This window comes from Ictalurus furcatus, chromosome 16, assembly GCF_023375685.1.
Source record: "Ictalurus furcatus strain D&B chromosome 16, Billie_1.0, whole genome shotgun sequence".
Taxonomy (NCBI): domain Eukaryota; kingdom Metazoa; phylum Chordata; class Actinopteri; order Siluriformes; family Ictaluridae; genus Ictalurus; species Ictalurus furcatus.
Window position 1 is genome coordinate 7,382,582 of NC_071270.1, and position 21,348 is coordinate 7,403,929.

General features: G+C 40.6%; 1 protein-coding gene across 4 annotated transcripts in view; it reads right to left on the reverse strand.

Moving 5' to 3' along the window:
* Nucleotides 1-16,942, reverse strand: part of LOC128620129 (metal transporter CNNM4) — a 40,121-nt gene extending 23,179 nt beyond the window's left edge. For all 4 annotated transcript variants that reach the window (XM_053644817.1, XM_053644816.1, XM_053644819.1 and 1 more), the window contains exons 1-4: nt 15,274-16,942; nt 12,992-13,135; nt 12,767-12,901; nt 12,488-12,657 (exon numbers count right to left, since the gene is read on the reverse strand). In XM_053644817.1, the coding sequence (XP_053500792.1) occupies nt 12,488-12,657; nt 12,767-12,901; nt 12,992-13,135; nt 15,274-16,642 (1,818 nt within the window). In that variant the 5' untranslated portion in view covers nt 16,643-16,942. The remainder of the gene's footprint in view (nt 1-12,487; nt 12,658-12,766; nt 12,902-12,991; nt 13,136-15,273) is intronic.
* Between the last annotated feature and the right edge of the window lie 4,406 nt (nt 16,943-21,348).

Sequence of the window (21,348 nt, forward strand, 5' to 3'; positions counted from 1 at the left end):
CTGGCAGAGTGCTCAGAGGATGCACAGACCAGCTGGCAGATGCTCTCACTGACATCTTCAACATCTCCCTGAGCAGCGCAGTCGTTCCAACCTGTTTTTAAGGCCACCACCAATGTCCCCATGCCAAAGAAATCTTCAGTGTCCTGCCTCAATGACTACCATCCCGTTGCATTCATATCCATCATCATGAAGTGCTTTGAGAGGTTCATCATGAGGCACATCAAAACCCTGCTGCCCCCCTCACTGGACCAGCTGCTGTTCACTCTGCTTATAGATGACTGTGCAGCAATGCACATCTCCAATCACATCATCAAGTTCGCCCACGGTGGTGGGTTTAATCAGCAGGAACGACGAGTCAGCATACAGAGAAGAGGTGCAGCGGCTAACGAGCTGGTGCAGAGCCAACAATCTGTCTCTGAATGTGGACAAAACAAAAGATATGTTTGTTGACTTCGGGGTAGCACAGAACGACCACTCTCTGCTGAACATTGACAGCTCTTCTGTGGAGATCATCAAGAGTTACAAATTCCTTGGAGTTCACCTGATGGAAAACCTCACCTGGCCACGCAACACTAGCTGCATAGCCAAGAAAGCCCGGCAGTTCTACTTTCTGAAAAGGCTGAAAAAAGACCATCTTCCAGCCCTCATCTTCAAAACATTCTACAGAGGAACTATTGAGAATCTTGAGCAGCTGCATCACTGCCTGGTTTGGAAATTGCACTGTATCGGATCGCAAGACCCTGCAGCAGACATTGAAGACGGCTGAGAAGATCATCGGGATCTGTCTTCCCTCCATCGTAGACATTTACACCACACACTGCATCCGCAAAGCCACCAGCATTGTGGATGACCCCACACACCCCTCATACAAACTCTTCACCCTCCTGCTGTCTGGAAAAAGGTACCAAAGCGGTCAGGCCCTCACGGCCAGACTGTGTAACAGCTTCTTCCCCCAAGCCATCAGACTCCTCAATACTCAGAGATTACACTCTCACACACTCTCTCTCTCTGAACTGAACACCATCCCACTCCCACTGAAACATCTGCACATTAGTGCATTGACTCTACTGCATTTTTGCTGCTACAAACTGCTATGTCCATATTTGGTATAAGCTAATCTGCTGAATAAAATGTCATAGCATATTATGTTTACATTTACACCAATTTTAAATTGTATTGTTACTCTTTGGCACTTATCTTTTGCACTACCTGTTATATCGGACACTTCCACGCTAAAACTGTGCACTGGTCAGTGTTACACGGTCACTTACTGTGCCTACTGTCCTGTTTTAGTAGCACTGTACTGTCCTGTGTTGTTAGCACACATTTGAACGTGCAATTTATGTAGAAATGTGTAGATATTATTTAGTTCTGTGTCCTCTCATGTGATTAGTGTCTTGTTTCATGTAGGACCATGGTCCTGGAGGAACATTATTTCATTTCATGTGTACTGTACCAGCAGTATATGCTTGAATTGACAATAAAGCCACTTAGACTTGAACCTGGACTGTAAATTGTAAGCTATTGTTCAGCACAAGTATAGCAGCAATACTGGCAGCAAAAACGAGTTCCATAGTATTAAAGTGACTGATGCAGCTATGTAAAGTGCAGTGTGCTGTAGTACTGAATCTTACTGCGTTAGGTGTTTGGCTAGCCCAGGTGAGCGTTGGGAAGCAGCCGGGTGTTGAGCAATCTGATGCCTCAGGGAAGAAACTGTTGCGGAGTCTGCTGGTGGTGGCACAGATGCTACTGTACCTTCTGCCAGATGGCAGGAGGGTGAATAGTCCATGAAAAGGGTGAGAGGGGATGTTCGCAATACTGGTGGCTTTGTGGATGGAGCGGTTGTTGAAGGAGGTGTTAATGGTGGTGATCTGTGGCTGTGCAATTCCCGTACCACACAGTGAGACAACTGGTCAGGAAGCTTTCGATCGTCCCTCTGAAGTAGGAGGTGAGGATGGCAGGGGGAAGTTTGGCTCACTTCAGCCTCCGCAGGAAGTGGACATGCTGCTCTAAACTAGGCGGGTTGTGGAGGCCAGGAGAGGTCCTCAGTCATGTGCACACAAAGAAACTTGGAGCTTTTGATTCTCTCCACAGTTGTTCCATTGACGTGCAGTGGCGAGTGGTCCACTTGAGTTCTCCTGAAGTTGACAATCATCTCTTTAGTACAGATGTGAGTGCAACAGGCCGGTAGTTATTCAGACTGGACAAAGAAGATTTCTTCGGCACAGGGATGATGATGGTTGTCAGACGTCAGAACATCCCCTGAGCACCCGGCCAGATATGTTGTCAGGACCTGCAGCTTTACGTGGGTTGACTCGGCCCAGAATTTTCCTGACGTCTACTGCAGACAGACGATGTACTTATTCAATGGAAGTTGGGATGGTCTTACATTTACATTTATTAATTTAGCAGATGCTTTTATCCAAAATGACTTACAAATGAGGAAATACAAGCAAAGCGATATATCAAGCGGAGAACAATACAAGTAGTGCTACCATACAAGATCTTTTAATTGAGTTCTAGAAAAGCAAAGTGCACATAGTACAGCTGTAATAGCCAGAGTAAGTTGTTTTTTTTTTTTTTTTTTAAAGAATAATATGGGGTTGGAGTTTTAGGGGTTAGTTAGGTGTTCACGGAAGAGGTGGGTCTTTAGCTGTTTTTTGAAGATAGTGACAGATTCTGTGGTCCAGATTGAGGTTGGAAGTTCATTCCACCACTGAGGGACAGTTAGTGTGAAGGTTCTGGAAAGGGACCTTGAGCCACGCTGAGTAGGCACTACTAAGCGTCGGTCATTAATCGATTGCAAATTGCGTGAGGGAACGTAAGCCTTCAGGAGAGAGTTGAGGTAGGGGGTGCTGTTCCAGACAAGACCTTGTACGTGTGCATCAAAGCCTTGAATTTGATACGGCTACAGGAAGCCAGTGGAGGGAGATGAACAAGGGTGTAACATGGGTCCTTTTGGGCTGGTGGAAGACAAGGCGTGCTGCTGCATTCTGAATCGTTTGCAGGGGTTTAATGGAGCTGGCTGGGAGGCCCGAGTGTAGTGCGTTGCAGTAGTCCAGTTTTGATATGACAAGAACCTGGACTAGTAGTTTTGCAGCCTGTTCAGTGAGATAGGGTCTTCCTTGCTGGCATGTTGTTTTGTGCTTTGAACCGTGCATAGAAACTGTTCAGGGCATCTGGGAGCGAGGTGTCATCATCACAGACAGGTGTTGTAGCTTTGTAGTCTGTGCTGGCCTAAATGCCTTTCCACATATGCCTTGAACCCTTGGTGTTTGTGAAGAGACTGGATTCTTTCTACATAGTTGCGCTTTGCCTCTCTGATGTGGCCTTGCTGTGCAGAAGGCTGTCTTGTCATCAGACCTGAAGGCAGAGTCTCAAGTTTTCAACAGTGAGCACACGTCGGCAGTCATCCACAGTTTCTGGTTTACATTTCTGGTGACTGTCTTGAAGAAAGTTACATCATCTATGCATTTGTGGATGTAGCCAGTCATTGATGCTGTGTATTCCTCCAAGTCTGGTAAGTAGCAGCGTCTCTGAACATATTCCAGTCTGTGTGCTCAAAACAGTCCTGAAGTGCTGAGACGGCTCCCTCAGACCAAGTTATCACCTGTTTCAGAACCGGTTTAGCACGTTTCAGAAGTGGTCATTATGCTGGGATTAGCATAACAGAGATGTGGTTCAAGCCGCAGAGGTGGGGGCGGGGTGCAACCTTGTAAGCACCATGAATGTTGATGTAAACACGGTCTAAAATGTTTGTACCATGGGTTGCATTGATTTCAGATTTGCATGGATAAAATCTACAGCGACAATGAAAAATCCGTCGGGGTGCACCGTCTGTAATTTACTGATAGCCCAGTAGAGTTCACTTAGCGTTTCCTTAATGTTAGCGATGGTAGACATGTACACCAGTGCTTCTGGTGTACATCTGTTTAAAACGTTTGTACATGTAACATGCACCACTGCATGCTACAGTGCCACCATCTTGGATCTCCTCTGGTCATGAATTTCCTCCATTTGTACACAAACTGTCTGAATGTGGATTGGTGAAGTCCAAACTCTCAGACCTCTTTAGTGATCCTCAGAAATCTCCATGAACCCATGATGTTTGTGCCATGACTAAAATGGTAAATTCTGACTTAAAGAGCACCTATTATGCTTTTTAAAATATTACCTTTCATATAGTGTGTTACATAGCGGTTTGTGAATGTAACAAGTTTACAAAGTTTCAAAAATCAAAAGTGCACAACAAATGGAGTTATTGACTCCCAAGAGAAAGAACCGATTCTGAACACCTGAAACGAGTCGTAAGTAATTCCAGACTTACTAACTAATTACAGACTTACAAACTAACATTGAATCACCCAGCATGTCCACTTCACACCAAAAATGCTCTGCTCTCTACCCGATATAACCTATTGCTATCAGTCCAATTGACAGAGTTAGACCAGATGAAATCCTAACAGACAGACTGTTCTCTGCCTGTCCAATGGCTGGCACAGTACTGCAAATTAACCATATCTTCCATTAAGCAATGTGTTGCTGATATTTACTGCAAAGTTCCTGGGGAGTACCTGTTCAGCCACAACAGAGGTCCAGGACATAAAATCCAGAACATGACATCCTGATCTTTGCCTTCGATCACACTGGGCCTCTGTCACCTCTGGCGCATAGTACAGACAATGAATTCTCATTCTTTGTTCAAGTGCTACAGCATTGATTTGGTGTATCAAATGGGAATTTGGGGGTAGAAATAATTCTTCACATTGTATCATTGGTAATACAGTATATAGGAATAAAGCATGAAGAAATGTGCTATCTAATATATGCAGTATATAAGGGGTTATGTCTGTCTCTTTGTGAGCTTCATAGCTGATTGTAACATTACTAAAATAGGAACAGTGGAAGCATTGATTTATTGTGTGTGTGTGTGTGTGTGTGTGTGTGTATGTACACGTACACAGTGGGGGAAATAAGTATTGAACGCATCAACATTTTTTTTCTTTAGTAAATATATTTCCAATGAGGCTATTCACATGAAATTTTCACCAGACTCAAGAATTCCACACATATAACTTATAAAGAATTCACAACATTGAAGTCCATAAATTAAGTTATGTGTAATAAACCGGAATGACACAGGAGAAAAGTATTGAACATACTAACTGAATTTTATTTAATACTTAGTGGAGAAGCTGTTGTTTGTAACGACAGCTTCAAGACGCTTCCTGTATGAAGAAATGAATCGGCTGCAGTATTCAGGTGTGATTCTGGCCCACTCTTCTAAACATATTGTCTTTAAATCTTGTTCAATTGGATTCAAGTCAGGTGACTGACTGGGCCATTCTAATGCCTGGATTTTTTTTCTCTGAAACCAATTAAGAGTTTCCATTGCTGTATGCTTCGGATCGTTGTCCTGCTGGAAGGTCCACCCACGTCTCATCTTCATCATCCTGGTGGATGGCGGCAGATTCTTCTAAAGAATCTCTCGGTAAATGGCTCCATTCATCGTTCCTTCAGTTATATGAAGTCTGCCAGTACCATGCGGTGAAAAACAGCCCCACACCATGATGCTTCCACCTCCATACTTCACTGTTGGTATAGTGTTTTAAGGGTGATGTGCAGTGCCATTTCTCTCCAAATATGGTGTGTAATATGACAGCCAAAAAGTTCAAATTTGCTCTTGTCTGACAAGACTACACTCTCCCCGGTATTTCATAGGCTTGTCCGAATGAGTTGTAGCAAACTTTAAACGAGCTTCGACATGCCTTTTCTATAGCAGGGGAGTCCTGTGGGGTGAGCGTGCATACAGGCCATGGCAGTGGAGTGCATTGCTTATTGTTTTCTCTGTGATAATGGCACCTGCTGCCTCCAAGTGTTTCTGGAGCTCTTTGAGTGGTCCTTGGCTCTTGGTCTACTCTTCTGTCTATTCTTCTGACTCCCTGGTCAGACGATGGAGTGATGTTCCTTCAATTGCAGATAATGCCCCCACGGTCTTAGGAGAGCTATTTGTTTGTTTCTTGTGTGACACCTTGGTAACGAAAAGCCTTTTTATAGACCATCAATTTACTACCCAAGCTGATATTAATTTGCACAGATAGGAGGTATAATTACTTTATAATTACTTATGGATTTCAGCTGGTTCCTTGCCTTACCTTGGAGAATGGCTTTTTCTTAGTGTGTTCAATACTTTTTCCTGTGTCATTCCACTTTATTACACATAACTTTATTTATAGACTTTAATGTTGTGAATTCTTTATATTTCCAGATTTCTCGAGTTAATACTGATGTCTGGTGAAAATTTCACATGAATAACCTCATTGTAAATATATTTACAAAATTTTTTTTTTAACACGTTCAATACTTATTTCCCCCACTGTATATGTGCGTTGGGGGGTGCAGGAAGTGGTGCAAGTGGTGCTGTGATACACAAGCTCACAATGCAGCAGGACTTTCTGTCTCCGTTACGCAAGAGGGATTAATTAGTGAAGGGCAGGCCTTGTGAATACAATATAAAAAAGGTCATACACACTGCACCATCCCTCTCTGTGAAACACTACACCAAGAGAAGGACATGCATGAACAATCACTAATGGTAACAAGCATAGGACGTACAAAGTGTACTGACTTTGTGACAGACTGCTAGTCACAAAGGGTTTATGTAAACATGTAGGCTAGTGATAATGATAATGAGTCTTTATTGATCATATATACATTACAGCACAGTGAAATTCTTTTCTTCGCATACCCCAGCATGTCAGGAAGCTAGAGTCAGAGTGCAGGGTCAGCCATGATACAATGCCCCTGGAGCAGAGAGGGTTAAGGGCCTTGCTCTAGTGCCCAACTATGGCAGCTTGGTAGTGCTGGGGCTTGAACCCCCGACCTTCCGATCAGTAACCCAGAGCCTTAACCGCCAAGCCACCACTAATAATCACACCAGTGTTGGTCCATTGTTCAACAATTTACATAAGGTTCTAGATGTGATATGAAAAAACAAAAAAACAACATGTTTTTTCACACGTTTTGGCATTGTCACATTCCAATGACAAAGGCCTTCGATAGTATTGTATAATTGTGATCTTATCAACATGACAGCGACCGGTTAGTATTCAGTACTAGGGAAATCTAAAATCTAATTAATGTTATGCTTTACCAATACGATAATGTAATACACTATATAGTTAAAGTTTTGTGGACACCTGACCATCACATCCATACACTGATCAGCAATAACATTAAAATCACTGAAAGGTAAAGTGAATAACATTTTGTATGCAATTTTTAATTTCCTTAATTAAATTAATAATTAAAAAGTCATACTCGAAGTAAACACAAATCAAATTAAGACATTGTGTATTCCTGTTTTAGTCACATTATCGACATGCATTACAGACATGTACACACCTTAATCACACTATTAACGTCGTGTGGGAGTTTTCACCGCATTTTGCGACAGGACACGTACACACACGGCAGTACTCAACTGTTATACGGCAAACAAGAGCGCACGGCTGTGTCCGAAACCGTGTACTTACCTACTTCATAGTAGGCGAAATACATGTACCTCAGCTACTATATAGTAGGTAAGTATGCCGTTTCGGATGCAGCCTACGGCTTCAAGCAGTCGTCTATTTGCACATATAGCATGGCAAATAATTAACTGCACTTGAAGCGTTCGTAAAAATTAAAAATAAAAACACCCCAAACTGTTTTATAACGTAAAACGGGAACATGAAAGGAATATTCTAAAAGCGACTCATGTAAACACCTTAATCACAATATGGTCTTATTCGGAATAAGGTCAATAATTAGATTACTGCTGTCCAGGTAAACGTAGTCATTGATTATCTCCTTACAATGGCACCTTACAATTCACAACCTTCCAATCAGGAGTCCACTGTCTTAACCACTGAGCTACCACTGCCTTATAGTTTCCATTACATTTTGGAAAGTGGCTGTGGGGATTTGCCAATTCAGCCTCAAGAGCATTAGCAAGGTCAGGAAATGATGTCAGATGAGGAGGCCTGGGACACAATGAGCATTTGAGTTGTGTTCATTGAGGTTGAGGTTGTAGGCCACTCAAATTCTTCCACTCCAAACTTGGCAAACTATGTCTTCATGGACCTCACTGTGCTCAGGGGCATTGTCATGCTGGAACAGGTTTGGGCCCCTTAGTTCCAGTGAAGGGAATTGTAATGCTATAGCATACAAAGACATACTATGTGTGTTTCCAACTTTCTGGTAACAGTTACACACATATAGGTGTAATAGTCAGGTGTCCACAAACCTTTGGCCAAATAATGTATTATCTGTATTTTTACAGATGTAGATAAGGATGTTGATGTCACTGTAATAGTCAAATATTACTTTTTGGTATAGTGGTATTTGTTAGTGCCATGATATACTTCCAAACATGTTGTGAAAATCAGACTGTGATAGATCCCTGTTCTTTAAATAAAACACGGAGCTCACTCACACCTGATTGTATTCCCACTGATTTAAAACACCTGACTCTAATTTCACCTTAACATTCATTTGCCGCTCACAGATATGTAATATTTAATCATTTTATATATATATATATATATATATATATATATATATATATATATATATATATATATATATATATATATATATATATATATATACACACACACAGTATCTCACAAAAGTGAGTACACCCCTCACATTTTTGTAAATATTTGATTATATCTTTTAATGTGACAACACTGAAGAAATGACACTTTGCTACAATGTAAAGTAGTGGGTGTACAGCTTGTGTAACAGTGTAAATTTACTGTCCCCTCAAAATAACTCAACACACAGCCATTAATGTCTAAACCACTGGCAACAAAAGTGAGTACACCCCTAAGTGAAAATGTCCAAATTGGGCCCAAAGTGTCAATATTTTGTGTGGCCACCATTATTTTCCAGCACTGCCTTAACCCTCTTGGGCATGGAGTTCACCAGAGCTTCACAGGTTGCCACTGGAGTCCTCCTCCACCTCTCCATGATGACATCACGGAGCTGGTGGATGTTAGAGACCTTGTGCTCCTCCACCATCCATTTGAGGATGCCCCACAGATGCTCAATAGGGTTTAGGCCTGGAGACATGCTTGGTCAGTCCATCACCTTCACCCTCAGCTTCTTTAGCAAGGCAGTGGTCGTCTTGGAGGTGTGTTTGGGGTCGTTATCATGCTGGAATACTGCATACTGATCATGCTCTGCTTCAGTATGTCACAGTACATGTTGGGATTCATGGTTCCCTCAATGAATAGCCGTATGAGTGCTACCAGTATTGCTGCAGAGGTTGAAGGGGTGGGGGGTCAGCCTGTCAGTGCTCAGACCATACGCCGCACACTGCATCAAATTGGTCTGCATGGCTGTCGTCCCAGAAGGAAGCCTCTTCTAAAGATGATGAACAAGAAAGCTGGCATACAGTTTGCTGAAGACAAGTAGACTAAGGACATGGATTATGAGACCAAGATAATCTTATTTGGTTCAGATGGTGTCAAGCGTGTTTGGCGGCAACCAGGTGAGGAGTACAAAGACAAGTGTGTCTTGCCTACAGTCAAGCATGGGAACAGGAACAGAGCAGTGGTTTAACAGGTTCCACTCTGAACAGGCCTCGCCATGGTCGACCAAAGAAGTTGAGTGCACGTGCTCAGCATCATATCCAGAGGTTGTGTTTGGAAAATAGACGTATGAGTGCTGCCAGCATTGCAGCAGAGGTTGAAGGGGTGGGGGGTCAGCCTGTCAGTGCTCAGACCATACGCCGCACACTGCATCAAATTGGTCTGCATGGCTGTCGTCCAAGAAGGAAGCCTGCACACTGCATCAAATTGGTCTGCATGGCTGTCGTCCCAGAAGGAAGCCTCTTCTAAAGATGATGAACAAGAAAGCTGGCATACAGTTTGCTGAAGACAAGTAGACTAAGGACATGGATTACTGGAACCATGTCCTGTGGTCTGATGAGACCAAGATAAACTTATTTGGTTCAGATGGTGTCAAGCATGTGTGGCAGCAACCAGGTGAGGAGTACAAAGATAAATGTGTCTTGCCTACAGTCAAGCATGGTGGTGGGAGTGTCATGGTCTGGGGCTGCATGAGTGCTGCCGGCACTGGAGAGCTACAGTTCATTGAGGGAACCATGAATGCCAACATGTACTGTGACATACTGAAGCAGAGCATGATCCCCTCCCTTCGGAGACTGGGCCGCAGGGCAGTATTCCAGCATGATGACCTTGCTAAAAAAAGCTGAGGGTGAAGGTGATGGACTGGCCAAGCATGTCTCCAGACCTAAACCCTATTGAGCATCTGTGGGGCATTCTCAAATGGAAGGTGGAGGAGCACAAGGTCTCTAACATCCACCAGCTCCGTGATATCGTCATGGAGGAGTGGAAGAGGACTCCAGTGGCAACCTGTGAAGCTCTGGTGAACTCTATGCCCAAGAGGATTAAGGGAGTGCTGGAAAATAATGGTGGCCACACAAAATATTGACACTTTGGGCCCAATTTGGACATTTTCACTTAGGGGTGTACTCACTTTTGTTGCCAGCGGTTTAGACATTAATGGCTGTGTGTTGAGTTATTTTGAGGGGACAGCAAATTTACACTGTTACACAAGCTGTACACTCACTACTTTACATTGTAGCAAAGTGTCATTTCTTCAGTGTTGTCACATTAAAAGATATAATCAAATATTTACAAAAATGTGAGGGGTGTACTCACTTTTGTGAGATATTATATATAAGTAATTATTAATTATAAGTTTAGTTTATGTTTTTGTTTATCAACATTGAATGATACTGAATAAACAGTGTGTACTTGTGCATGGTAACATGGGTGTTACCAGCAGATTTAATTTTTAATGCCTTCCAAGGCCAACAGCAGTCCTTCTCACCTGTTGAAAGGTTTGGTACACAAGATTACCCTCCATTATCTAAGGCATGAAACAGAAACCGATACAAAGAAAAACACAGCCTTCTTAACCTGATAAACGCTTCTTACAGCCTGTGCTACCAAAAACATTATGCGCTTAGAATAAAAAAATAAACAAACAAAAAACAAACAGCGCATCCATGCAGATTTGATGTCACTCCATAAATGGTGAAGGAACTCTGATTCGAGAAGAATACCCCAAGTTGACTTACTAGCTGCGGTGACATTTCATGTCCCCATTTACTCTGTTGAGAAAGAAGGGTTCACTAAGTTGTACAAAAATAGTAAGGGGGAAGCCATCGATAGCAAATAATGCAAACATTTTTTAATATCCTTTCTTTAAATATCCTTTATTTAAAAGAACCATTGTTTGCACTATTTGCTATAGCTGGTGCTGTTACTATTTTTCAAATAGCTGTCTTGGGGTACCCATTTACACCCATACATACCTTGTTATGGTCCTGTAGACTTTAATCCTTGGGTGGAAGTCCTTTCAGTGGTGTAGCATTGCCTTCCACAAAGCCACCTAGAAGCTTCACCTCGTTTTTCCTTCAAATTAAACTTAAAACTGATCTCTTTTTCTCAGTTTTATCAGTCTCTATCAGCAGCTCCTCTCCTTCAATATACTATCTCTATCTGTTTCCTGACATTTCAGCTTACCTCCATCCAACTGCTATCTCCATTATGTCTTGTTATATAAGATCTTTGTATGTGATACTTATTATTGTCTTTGTTACTTGCTTACTGTTGGACTCTGTAAAGCGACTGAGCTTGAGAAAGGCTCTATATAAATTATTATTATTATTATTATTATTATTATTATTAATGATGATGATATTATTATTATCATCATTAATAATAATAATAATAATAATAATAACAAGCACCACTAATAATAATAATAATAATAAATATTATTATTAGCCAATGGAGCTTAGATAGTATTCTCAACATGGCAGTAATTCTAAAAAAAAATAATGGAATTTTTGTGTTTCAGACACAGCAGCTTTGCCAGGATTTTTTTTGTTTTTTTTTTAAACTGTGCACTCTTACTGCCCACTTTAATAGAAATATCAGCTTTGCAAAGTTAGCAGCTAAAGCTCATTTTTCCACATGCACACACTGTGTTAATCATCTTCTAGCCCAACATCAATGGTAAGTGACAAAAGAACTGCTGCAGGCTAGATAGTTTTGGTTTAGTGGACTGCTCAGCCAATAGTCCTGTTTACGGAGTTGTTCACAAACCTCAGCGACACTGCTGTGCCTGATACACACATACCAGCACCACACACGTGATAGATGCTACAGCCATGTTACTTCTGTGCTGAGAATGATTCATAACCCAAATAATATCCATTTAGCTGTAGTCTTGTTGTTTTCATTCCATCCAAGGCTGATAAATAGTGCATAGCAACAGATGGAGTATAGTCAGTAACTGTATGCCTACAAAGTAAATTATATGGCAGGTTTCCCTGATAAAATAGGCAATGATATGCTAATAAGAAGCAAGTGTCACGATTTGTAAGTGATAAATTAAAGCTTACCTGCAAGATGAGAATGAAATAGTCGACAGGCTTGCCACGCTGATATAAGTAGTGATGCTGTGAGCGCTTTTCATTTTCATTGAACCGTAGATCCTGGATGACGTCGGGATGCTTCAGGATTCGCAGCAAAATCTTGTCTGATATCTGTAGTGGACTAAAGAGGCTCACCTCTGAGAAAAAATATGTATACCATTAATATTATTTAGATATAAAACAGTGTTTGTACACAAATTATTTGGAGGAAGTCTATGTTCAACAGAGAAGCTGCAATGAGCTCACCAGTAGCCATGAACCGATGAGCAGCTAAGAGCAGCTGGGGAGAGATCTTCACTTTAGATTCACTTTCGTATTTGAAGGCTGAAAAATCCCTCTTGTTTTTATTTGGGTCCACTTTCTTTTTGTTTCGGTTGTCAGCTAAGAAAGAAAGAAATCAAGCATTAAACTAACCCGAAGGATACTATTGCCAATAATAAAGCAAAAAAGGATATATTCATGGCAACTCACTGTAGAGATCAGACTCATCCAGGATCTCTGACTTGATGATCTCTTCAATAACGTCTTCCAGCGTTACCAAACCAAGCACCTCATAGAAGGGGTCTCCTTCTCCCTCATTATTCACCCTCTGCACTATGGCCAGGTGAGATTTGCCTGGTAGAGTGGGGGTGAAACCATTTTAGACTCAAGATTAGGGCCACAACTAACGATTATTTTCATAATCGATTAGTTGGCCGTTTTTTTTTTCCCCCTTCGATTAATCAGATAGGGGGCAAACTTTCAGTACCATTTTTTAGTTTCATTAAAATAAAATCTACAAACTGAGTGTTACAAATATAAACTTCAGACTAAAACTTTACACAACTGTTTGTCCAATTATATTAGACTGTAAAGAACCCAAAACACACCGACACACACCAGAATATTTATTATTAATTTAGGACTGTAGTTTAATTCCGTGCTTTTTGTGCATCCATAAAAAATAATGCATAAATTCTTCCAATGATCAGGGCCGATTATATCCTGTCAATCAAAAAAAGAGGGCGAGAAAACACATCGATTTTGTAAAGATGATGTCTCCTGTGTGGAATGATGTCAAAACTGCAGTTTGTAAGCTCTGTAAACTCGGCACCGCTAAAAATTTTAGACCCGACGCTGCGACAGTGAAATGAATCACCGACCAAAAAACCCCCCCTTCCCCCGTCCCCGGAAGTATAAGCCACTTCCTAGTCAGTGGCGCATGACATCAAACACATAATGTGATGCTGCTAGCTTTAGCAGACACCCAGAGTCACAGACAATGACTTTCTTCAGTTTACTGTTTATGTCAACGTTACCTTGTATTCCCAACATGACCTCAGTTACCATCAGACATCAGACAGAGGTGTAATCGTCAACTGACTGAGGAAGAACGTGTGCAACCTCCAAGTCCTCTAAGGCAGGACAACATTTTATATTAAACACAGCAGAGTAGATAAAACTTTATAAAGCGGAGTTTGTGTAGCAGGGAAACACGACAGTGATGCACAAGCACAAACTTATGTTTGTATCCAAAATGCTCCACTGTGTGTAAGGGGTTGGGGAAACTGGTGTAAGTTGCTTAAAAGGTTTAGTTTAAATTAAGTTTATTGTCATTATATGGTGTATTTGTGTGCTTGCAGTGTAACTTCAGTCGTTTATTATAACGGAAGTGATCTATTAGTAACAAGGCCGCCCGCGATGCTACTAACTTGCAGTAGGAGCACAAGTAAGATCTGTAATGTCTAATTAAAACACTATGATCAAAAGTAAAACAATAAGGTGCAGTGAAAGGGAGTTTTTACTATTAATTTAGGACTGTAGTTTAATTCAGGGCTTTTTGTGCATCCATAAAAAGCAATGCATAAATACTAAATAAATAAATAAATAAATAAATAAATACACATTTATGCATTACTTTTTTTTAAACGAAAAAATGTTACTGAAAGTCGCCCCCCCCCATCTGATTAATCGATAGATAAATAAATAAATACATAAATAAACAATCGATTATGAAAATAATCGTTAGTTGCAGCCCTATTCACATCACAGCAGAGTATGCTGGTGATCATAAAGAAAAGCATGTGACAGGCATAACAGATGTGCTGGAAGGAGTCATTTTTCATTTTTCATCAAGTCATGTTTCTGACTTGACCATGTTGGCACACATTCTTATATTTGCGGTACATAAGCCATGGTTCAGAGTTACTTACATCTGTATCCACAATCAAACTAGAGTCAATGCACAGGTCTTAGGATTAGGGATGAGTGATGTTACAGAACCATAATAATTCATATAATTTAGTGTAAGAAGCAAACATGAAACCACAAAACTAATATCATTTTTCATATATTCTTCAAACTGTGCATTTGAACAAATATTTAATACAATACCATAAATCCTTAAATCATGATGTTGTAGTCCAAGTGATTGCAAATTACAAAGTCAGGTATTTCACTGAGAAATGGAACAAGAATTTACTAATTTAATAAAGTCCCATAATTACTTTAGTACTAGCAGATTATTATGCTAGCATAAAACACTTCTGTGGTTTCACTAATTAATATGATTGTGCAAAAACACTGCAGAGTAAGCGAATATAGAAGTCATGTGGTGGTTATTGAATCAGGTCCCAAGGAGTGCAAGGTTGTGGACTCAAAATCAGTTTAAACAGATTAGACTTCAGCAATTCAGTTTTAATACACCCAATACATTTAAAGAATTTGGTCAACAATTCTTAATCATTTATAGACCTCACAATGAAATGACTCACCTTTTTTGAACTCCTCTAACATGGCATCCAGCTTGGTGTCGTGGAAGACAAAGTGGACTGGGTGGTTGTAAAACTTGGTGACCGTTTTAAGTGTTGTGCAGTCATCTGGATCAACAAAGGCCAAGTCCTTTACATACAAGATGTCAACGATGTTGGAGCGTTCATCTTCGTAGACGGGGATGCGTGTGTAGCCGCTCTCCATGATCTCGGACATGGTGTTGAAGTCTAGCACAGCATCAGATTTGATCATGAAGCAGTTGTTCAGTGGCGTCATGACATCCTCCACTGTTTTGGTCCTCAGCTCTAATGCACCCTGAATCATGTTGAGCTCCTCCTTGACCAAGTCATTGTATGGTTCCGTCACCTTGAGCATCTCCACTAGTTTCTCCCGGTTGTACACTGTGCCAATTTCCTGGCCCAGAACCCAGTCCAGTAGCTTGCTGATGGGAAACGACAGTGGGAAGGTGAGGAGCATGAAAAATTTGGTCAGCAGGATGGTGTTGGCACCGACCGCCAAACCATGGCGAGAACAAAGCGCCTGTGGCACGATCTCCCCAAAGATCACGATGCCCACAGTGGATGCCACTACTGCGCCAAAGCCTGATCCAATAAGATCATCCAGCAAGATAGTAAGCGTGGTATTTACAAGGACATTACCAAGCAATAAGGAGCAAAGCAAGTAATTCCCTTTCCTACGAATGGGCTCGATTTTGCGGGCATACCTCTTTTCTTTATCAGTACCACAACTCTGCACTATGCGAAGCTCCATCGGATCTAATGCCATGAGCCCCAGATTGAGTCCACTGAACATGCCGGACAGGACAAGCAGGCATGATACCAGGATGATCTGAAGCCACAGAGGGAGCAGAGAAGTTTTCTCCTCCACAACTCGTATCCTACCGTCGTTCTCCGTCAGCAGGTGCCACTTATCTTCCGGACTCCTGATGCACACGACGTATTCCCGCTCGCGCTCAGTTTTGCGAAGCGGCTTAACGTGTACATTCACCACACCTGATGTCCCTCGACTGCTAACGTTCATATAAGTTCCGACGCTAATGTCTTTGGTAAAATCGACACTGTTTACCAAGTCTTTGTCATCCTCTTCTTCGCCGATCTCCATGAACCGGATTTGGGACGCGGAGTCCGAACTGAGCTGCAGCCCGTAAAACCTGAGCTGGACGCTGCTCTCTTCTGTTACCTGAATGACACCGTCCTCGGTGATTGTGGCTGGTTTGTTGCTCCTCTCCAGTCTCATTCCCAGTATCTGGCTCCAGCCAACGCTCGTTATCTCCGTCTGACCGCCCACAGAGCTCCAAAGGACTACGACTAAAGTTAGCAAGCAGCCATGTCCGGTCCACTCTGTCGCCATGTTTGTTTCGCTCTACGGCGAGCGGCGCGATGACGTAACTACCTTCGACATTGGCTGCGTCCGAATATCCCTACTACCCTACTGTACAGTAGGCGAAAAGCAGTACGCCAAATGAGTAGTATATCCGGATTCCCAGTACTCACAAAACAGTAAGCAAGAAATAACCGGATGACCTACTACTTCCGCCTCGATTCTGCAGTATGGAACCATAGACATATAAATACATAGGCTGTGTCCGGAATCACATACGGTGACAGTACATACTGCATTCGATTGAAACAGTACGTACTAATCAGTATGTGTGCGTAGTATGAATACGATAAGCATTTTTCACACAAATCGGAAACACGTCACCACGGTCTAACGTTATTTCCGCCGTGGCATGAGTTACTGTGTTGTATGCAGAGTAAACATGGGGAGATTCTCCACTACTTCTCTCTCTTGACCCTGCCACGACTCGGGTTCGAGGACGTTAACCGAGTTGTTAGAGAGCACTCTACAACTAAAGAATCAAGGCTGAGCAATGGATATAAATTTTTCGTTGAGGAATTTGTACACAGTTATCAAGGTAAGTTGACAACTAGTTGGCGCTTACATTTGCAGTAGTATGAATGCTAACAATTTTGTGTGTTCACTCTCAAATGTTGTTGATCGCAAGGTGGTAGTTAGAGCTAGGTGTTACCGATCAAAGAGGAATTCCTTTAATTTTAACATGTGAATTTATGACCTTTTTCTTTCCTTTTCCGGTTGTAGAGTATCACTATGTCTTGCTTTTACTGCAGTTTGCAGCTTTCATTTAACAACACTTTATTTAGCTGACAGCACAAAATTACAATTCCCTAGCTAAACTGTTGTCTTTTCAAACAGATGACATTTGGGTCGGAAGAGGATGTTTGTGTTTCTGCCTATATGTGTAGCTGGTAAAGGGTTGTGTAACCATCTGACAGCTATAATGTATCAGACGGCCCACTATGTGCAGCTTAGTTTACAGTCTGTCCCACCACCACTGGCCTGCACGAGTGAGCCACAGAGATGGCATCGTCCAAAGACACAGGCAAGTATATTGTCTTTTTTTCTTTTCTGCATTTGGAAAGACACTAATAACAGTAAGTAAACAAACATTGTATATGCTAACATGAAAGCTTTATGGACTAATAATGAACAAGAGTGTATGTCAAAAATAGAGTTGGTCCCCTCACAGTTTGGTCCCATACCTCATGGCAGTCCACTATCCTGTCTCATAAGAGACCCATAAGTATTATTGGCAGGTTCAAGACCAGCTTGCAGTGACTGGTCTACTGTGGTGTGACTTTGTGACTAACACAAAATCAGATCTCACAATACAGATGATTTGGTGAGATGATTCCTTTGTAGTGTTCATGAAAGAAAAGCTAGATGTGTATTACTGTAATGTTTACATGGATGTGTATTTGTCAATGGTATGAATTAAGTTTCTGTTCATAGTGCAGTACATGAACATTTTGTGTATTATTTTTATTATTGTATTAAGTATATTGTATTAATTTCTATTAACATATGTAAATATAGACAAACCAAGGTGAATGTATAATTAGATTTTGTATGAGATCTTTTGTAATATAGATATTAGATATATTGTATTATCTAGATTATTCCTATGTACAAATGTTTACAAAATGTATATATTTACATTGAATACATTGTAGTTTATCTTACAAATGTAGTGCAGATGTACAGTTTCATGTTGTAATTTTGTGAAATAACAACTGGACAACAGAATTGAGGTTTGTCATTTTTTTTTCATTAATTATTATTAAAAAGACATTTAATTGCAAACTATGTCATTGTGCCTGTCAAATGATTTTCAGGAAACTTACTGTACATCTAAAAGAACAAGTAACAATAAATAAAACAAAACAAATGTATTTTAAGAAACTATCAAGTTAAATACTACTAAAACACTACCATTGTAAAAATCGATCACAATGCCACTCTAATAATCTAAACAAGTGAAAAAACATTCACTGCTTAAACATTGGTCCCTGGTAATTAACCATAAAACAGCAATTATGCCAGATCTGATTCATGCTTCCTGACTAGGTGAGTGGCACTACAGAATCCGTTAGTAATTTAATGTGGGCAGTGTTATCAGGCTGAGGTAAATTCGTTACTGTTATCTTGGCCGGCTAAGGCATGATTGAGATCACAAAAAGGTTTCAAATGCTGTGAGAACTGTTTTGTTGTTTAAAACTTCAACTCCTTAACAATTTATTTGGGTATTGTTAAACAAGTCCTGTTTAACCAAGGTTTAATACTTAAAAAGAACTGACCTGCTGTTTTCCGCGTTTTTTTTTCTGAGCTCGTCCACACCAGACCTGTTGCATTATGGGATTTTTGTGTCCATTGGTTGCATACTGCAAAATCTCGCCGGAAGCAGTATCCGGGTATTTCTCGCCTACTGTGAATTCAGACATATGACCCCTCTGGCTTACTGCTTTTCGCCTATTGTGTAGTAGGTAGTACATGATTTCAGACGCAGTCATATGCCACGATCACACTAGGCTTGAAGCATGCATATTTTTGTCAGATGCAGCTGTGAATATGGGTGGGAATAGGATATGAGATCATCATCATACTTCAGGGAACTGAAGTTTTCATATGTAATCATGTTTTACAGTAGTAAAATGTCAGACAATATTTGAAGCAATTAAAAAAAATATACGTTTCCATCTGTTAAATATACCATCTGTTCCTGTTTTCAATGACACTGCAAACCAGGCAGACTCCCTTTTGAAGTTGTTTTTACAATCTTTCAAAGCTGTGTTGTAAAGTACAGGATAGCTTGATGCCGCTAAAATTAGCACTTCCTTGTAGTGAAATTGCAGTAAAAGTTTACTTGTTGGGACAGAAAACCATCAGATTTAGTTTATTCTAAACAGCTGAACTAAAGTGGGCAATGGAGCTCTCTTATGGCCAAATCACACAATTGCATTTAAAAAAACAATAAAGACTAAACTGTACTAAGAGAAAATATGATCAATATGTCCAGATATTGTGCCTTTTGAGAATGGTCGCATATTTAGCCTAGAAAATCACAGTTATGTGAGTGGGCACAGGTTTTTTCCAGAAGTCTACAATTTTCAAAATGAAAACTCTCATAAATATTACATTATTTATTTAAGGAAATAACAGTAGGTGTTTGTGCTAATAAAGACATAAAAAAACCACAACAAACATAGTTCTGTCATGAAATATGCCTTTTACTTCTGAAATACAACATTCTACAGATGATAGTCTTTAAAAACATTAGTTTTGAGCTTTAGGGCTTTCCATAGTACCTCAGTGGCATGAGCACAGCATGTTGGGGTTTTTTTTCCCTCCGTTTGGGTGGGGACAGGGCTAGTGGAGACCTATCCGTACAGGGAAACGGAGTTTGACACAACACCTGTTCTGGAGGGCAGCCGCACTGTCCTGCAGAGTTCAGCTCCATCCCTAATCAAACACACCTGAAAAATCTAACCAAAGTCTTCAGGATTACTTAATTACAGCCAGGTAAGATTAGCATTTTTGTGAGTAAACTAACTAAACTAATAACCCAGCCCCTAAGTGAACAAATCATTTCAAATAGCTTTCACTGATGATGACTAAATCACATAGTTTGTGGCAGAACGACAAAATAAAAGAGACAAGCAAGCATTCTTTTAACAGTTTTAACAAGCTAACATTATCGAACAAATCAGTTCCAAGTAAATTAGATCTGGAAAACGGGATGTCCTCATTCAACTAAATACAAATTCACATTCTACTCTATAACACAGCGATAAGTGTTCATGTCTTAGATTTGAACCCGAGCGTAACATAAGCAATCAGGCTAATATAGAAGACATTACTCAAAATGTACATCAAAATGAAAATGATCAGAGAGGTGAGGAGGCGAGAGTGTGGCAAAATCCATGGTGTCTGTGTGGCAACTGCACGTCTATGTCAACCGACAGTGTTTGTTGTTCAAGGTAAGCATTTGGATTAATCTATCGTTTTATGATGAAATGCATTCTAATATCTATATTTATTTTATTTATTTATTTATTTTTTTAAAGATTATCAGCCATCTTGCCTTCATATACTTTATCCTGTTAAAATTCTGACGGCTAGTACACTATCGCCATGTTATGATCAAGTCTATGCTATCTACACAGCTTCTGTGTGTATGAAGGTACTCATATCGGAAAGCTAAGATTCTTGTGATTCGATTGATATAAACTGTTTTGACAGTAATCAAAACAGTTTGATAACATCCTGACAAAAACCGTCTTGTTACACTGTCAACAAACAAACAATCCAATTATGTAAAAATATTTAGCCACCTTTCAAAATAGGCCAAAACCATGCATGTACTCCAAATGGTTCAAGAACAGCTTTAATTTTATTTTGGGTATGCCTTGGCTAGGCGTTTTAAACTAATTTTACAGGAGTTTTACGTTATGAGAATATACAGAAAAACGCACTAACAAGATGCTTACGGGTCTGATTATATTTACAGATATCCCCTGTATCACAGCACACAAGAACTAAAAAAAATTACAGCCAAAAGGAGCACAGTGTGGCATTCTTTTCTTGCTACAGGGGCTAGTAGCTAATTCTTTTGAGTGCTCAAGTGCAACCATTTTACGTCATCAACTTAGAGTGCACTGCACATGTCATGTAATGGTGGCCTCCGTAGGTTAAAA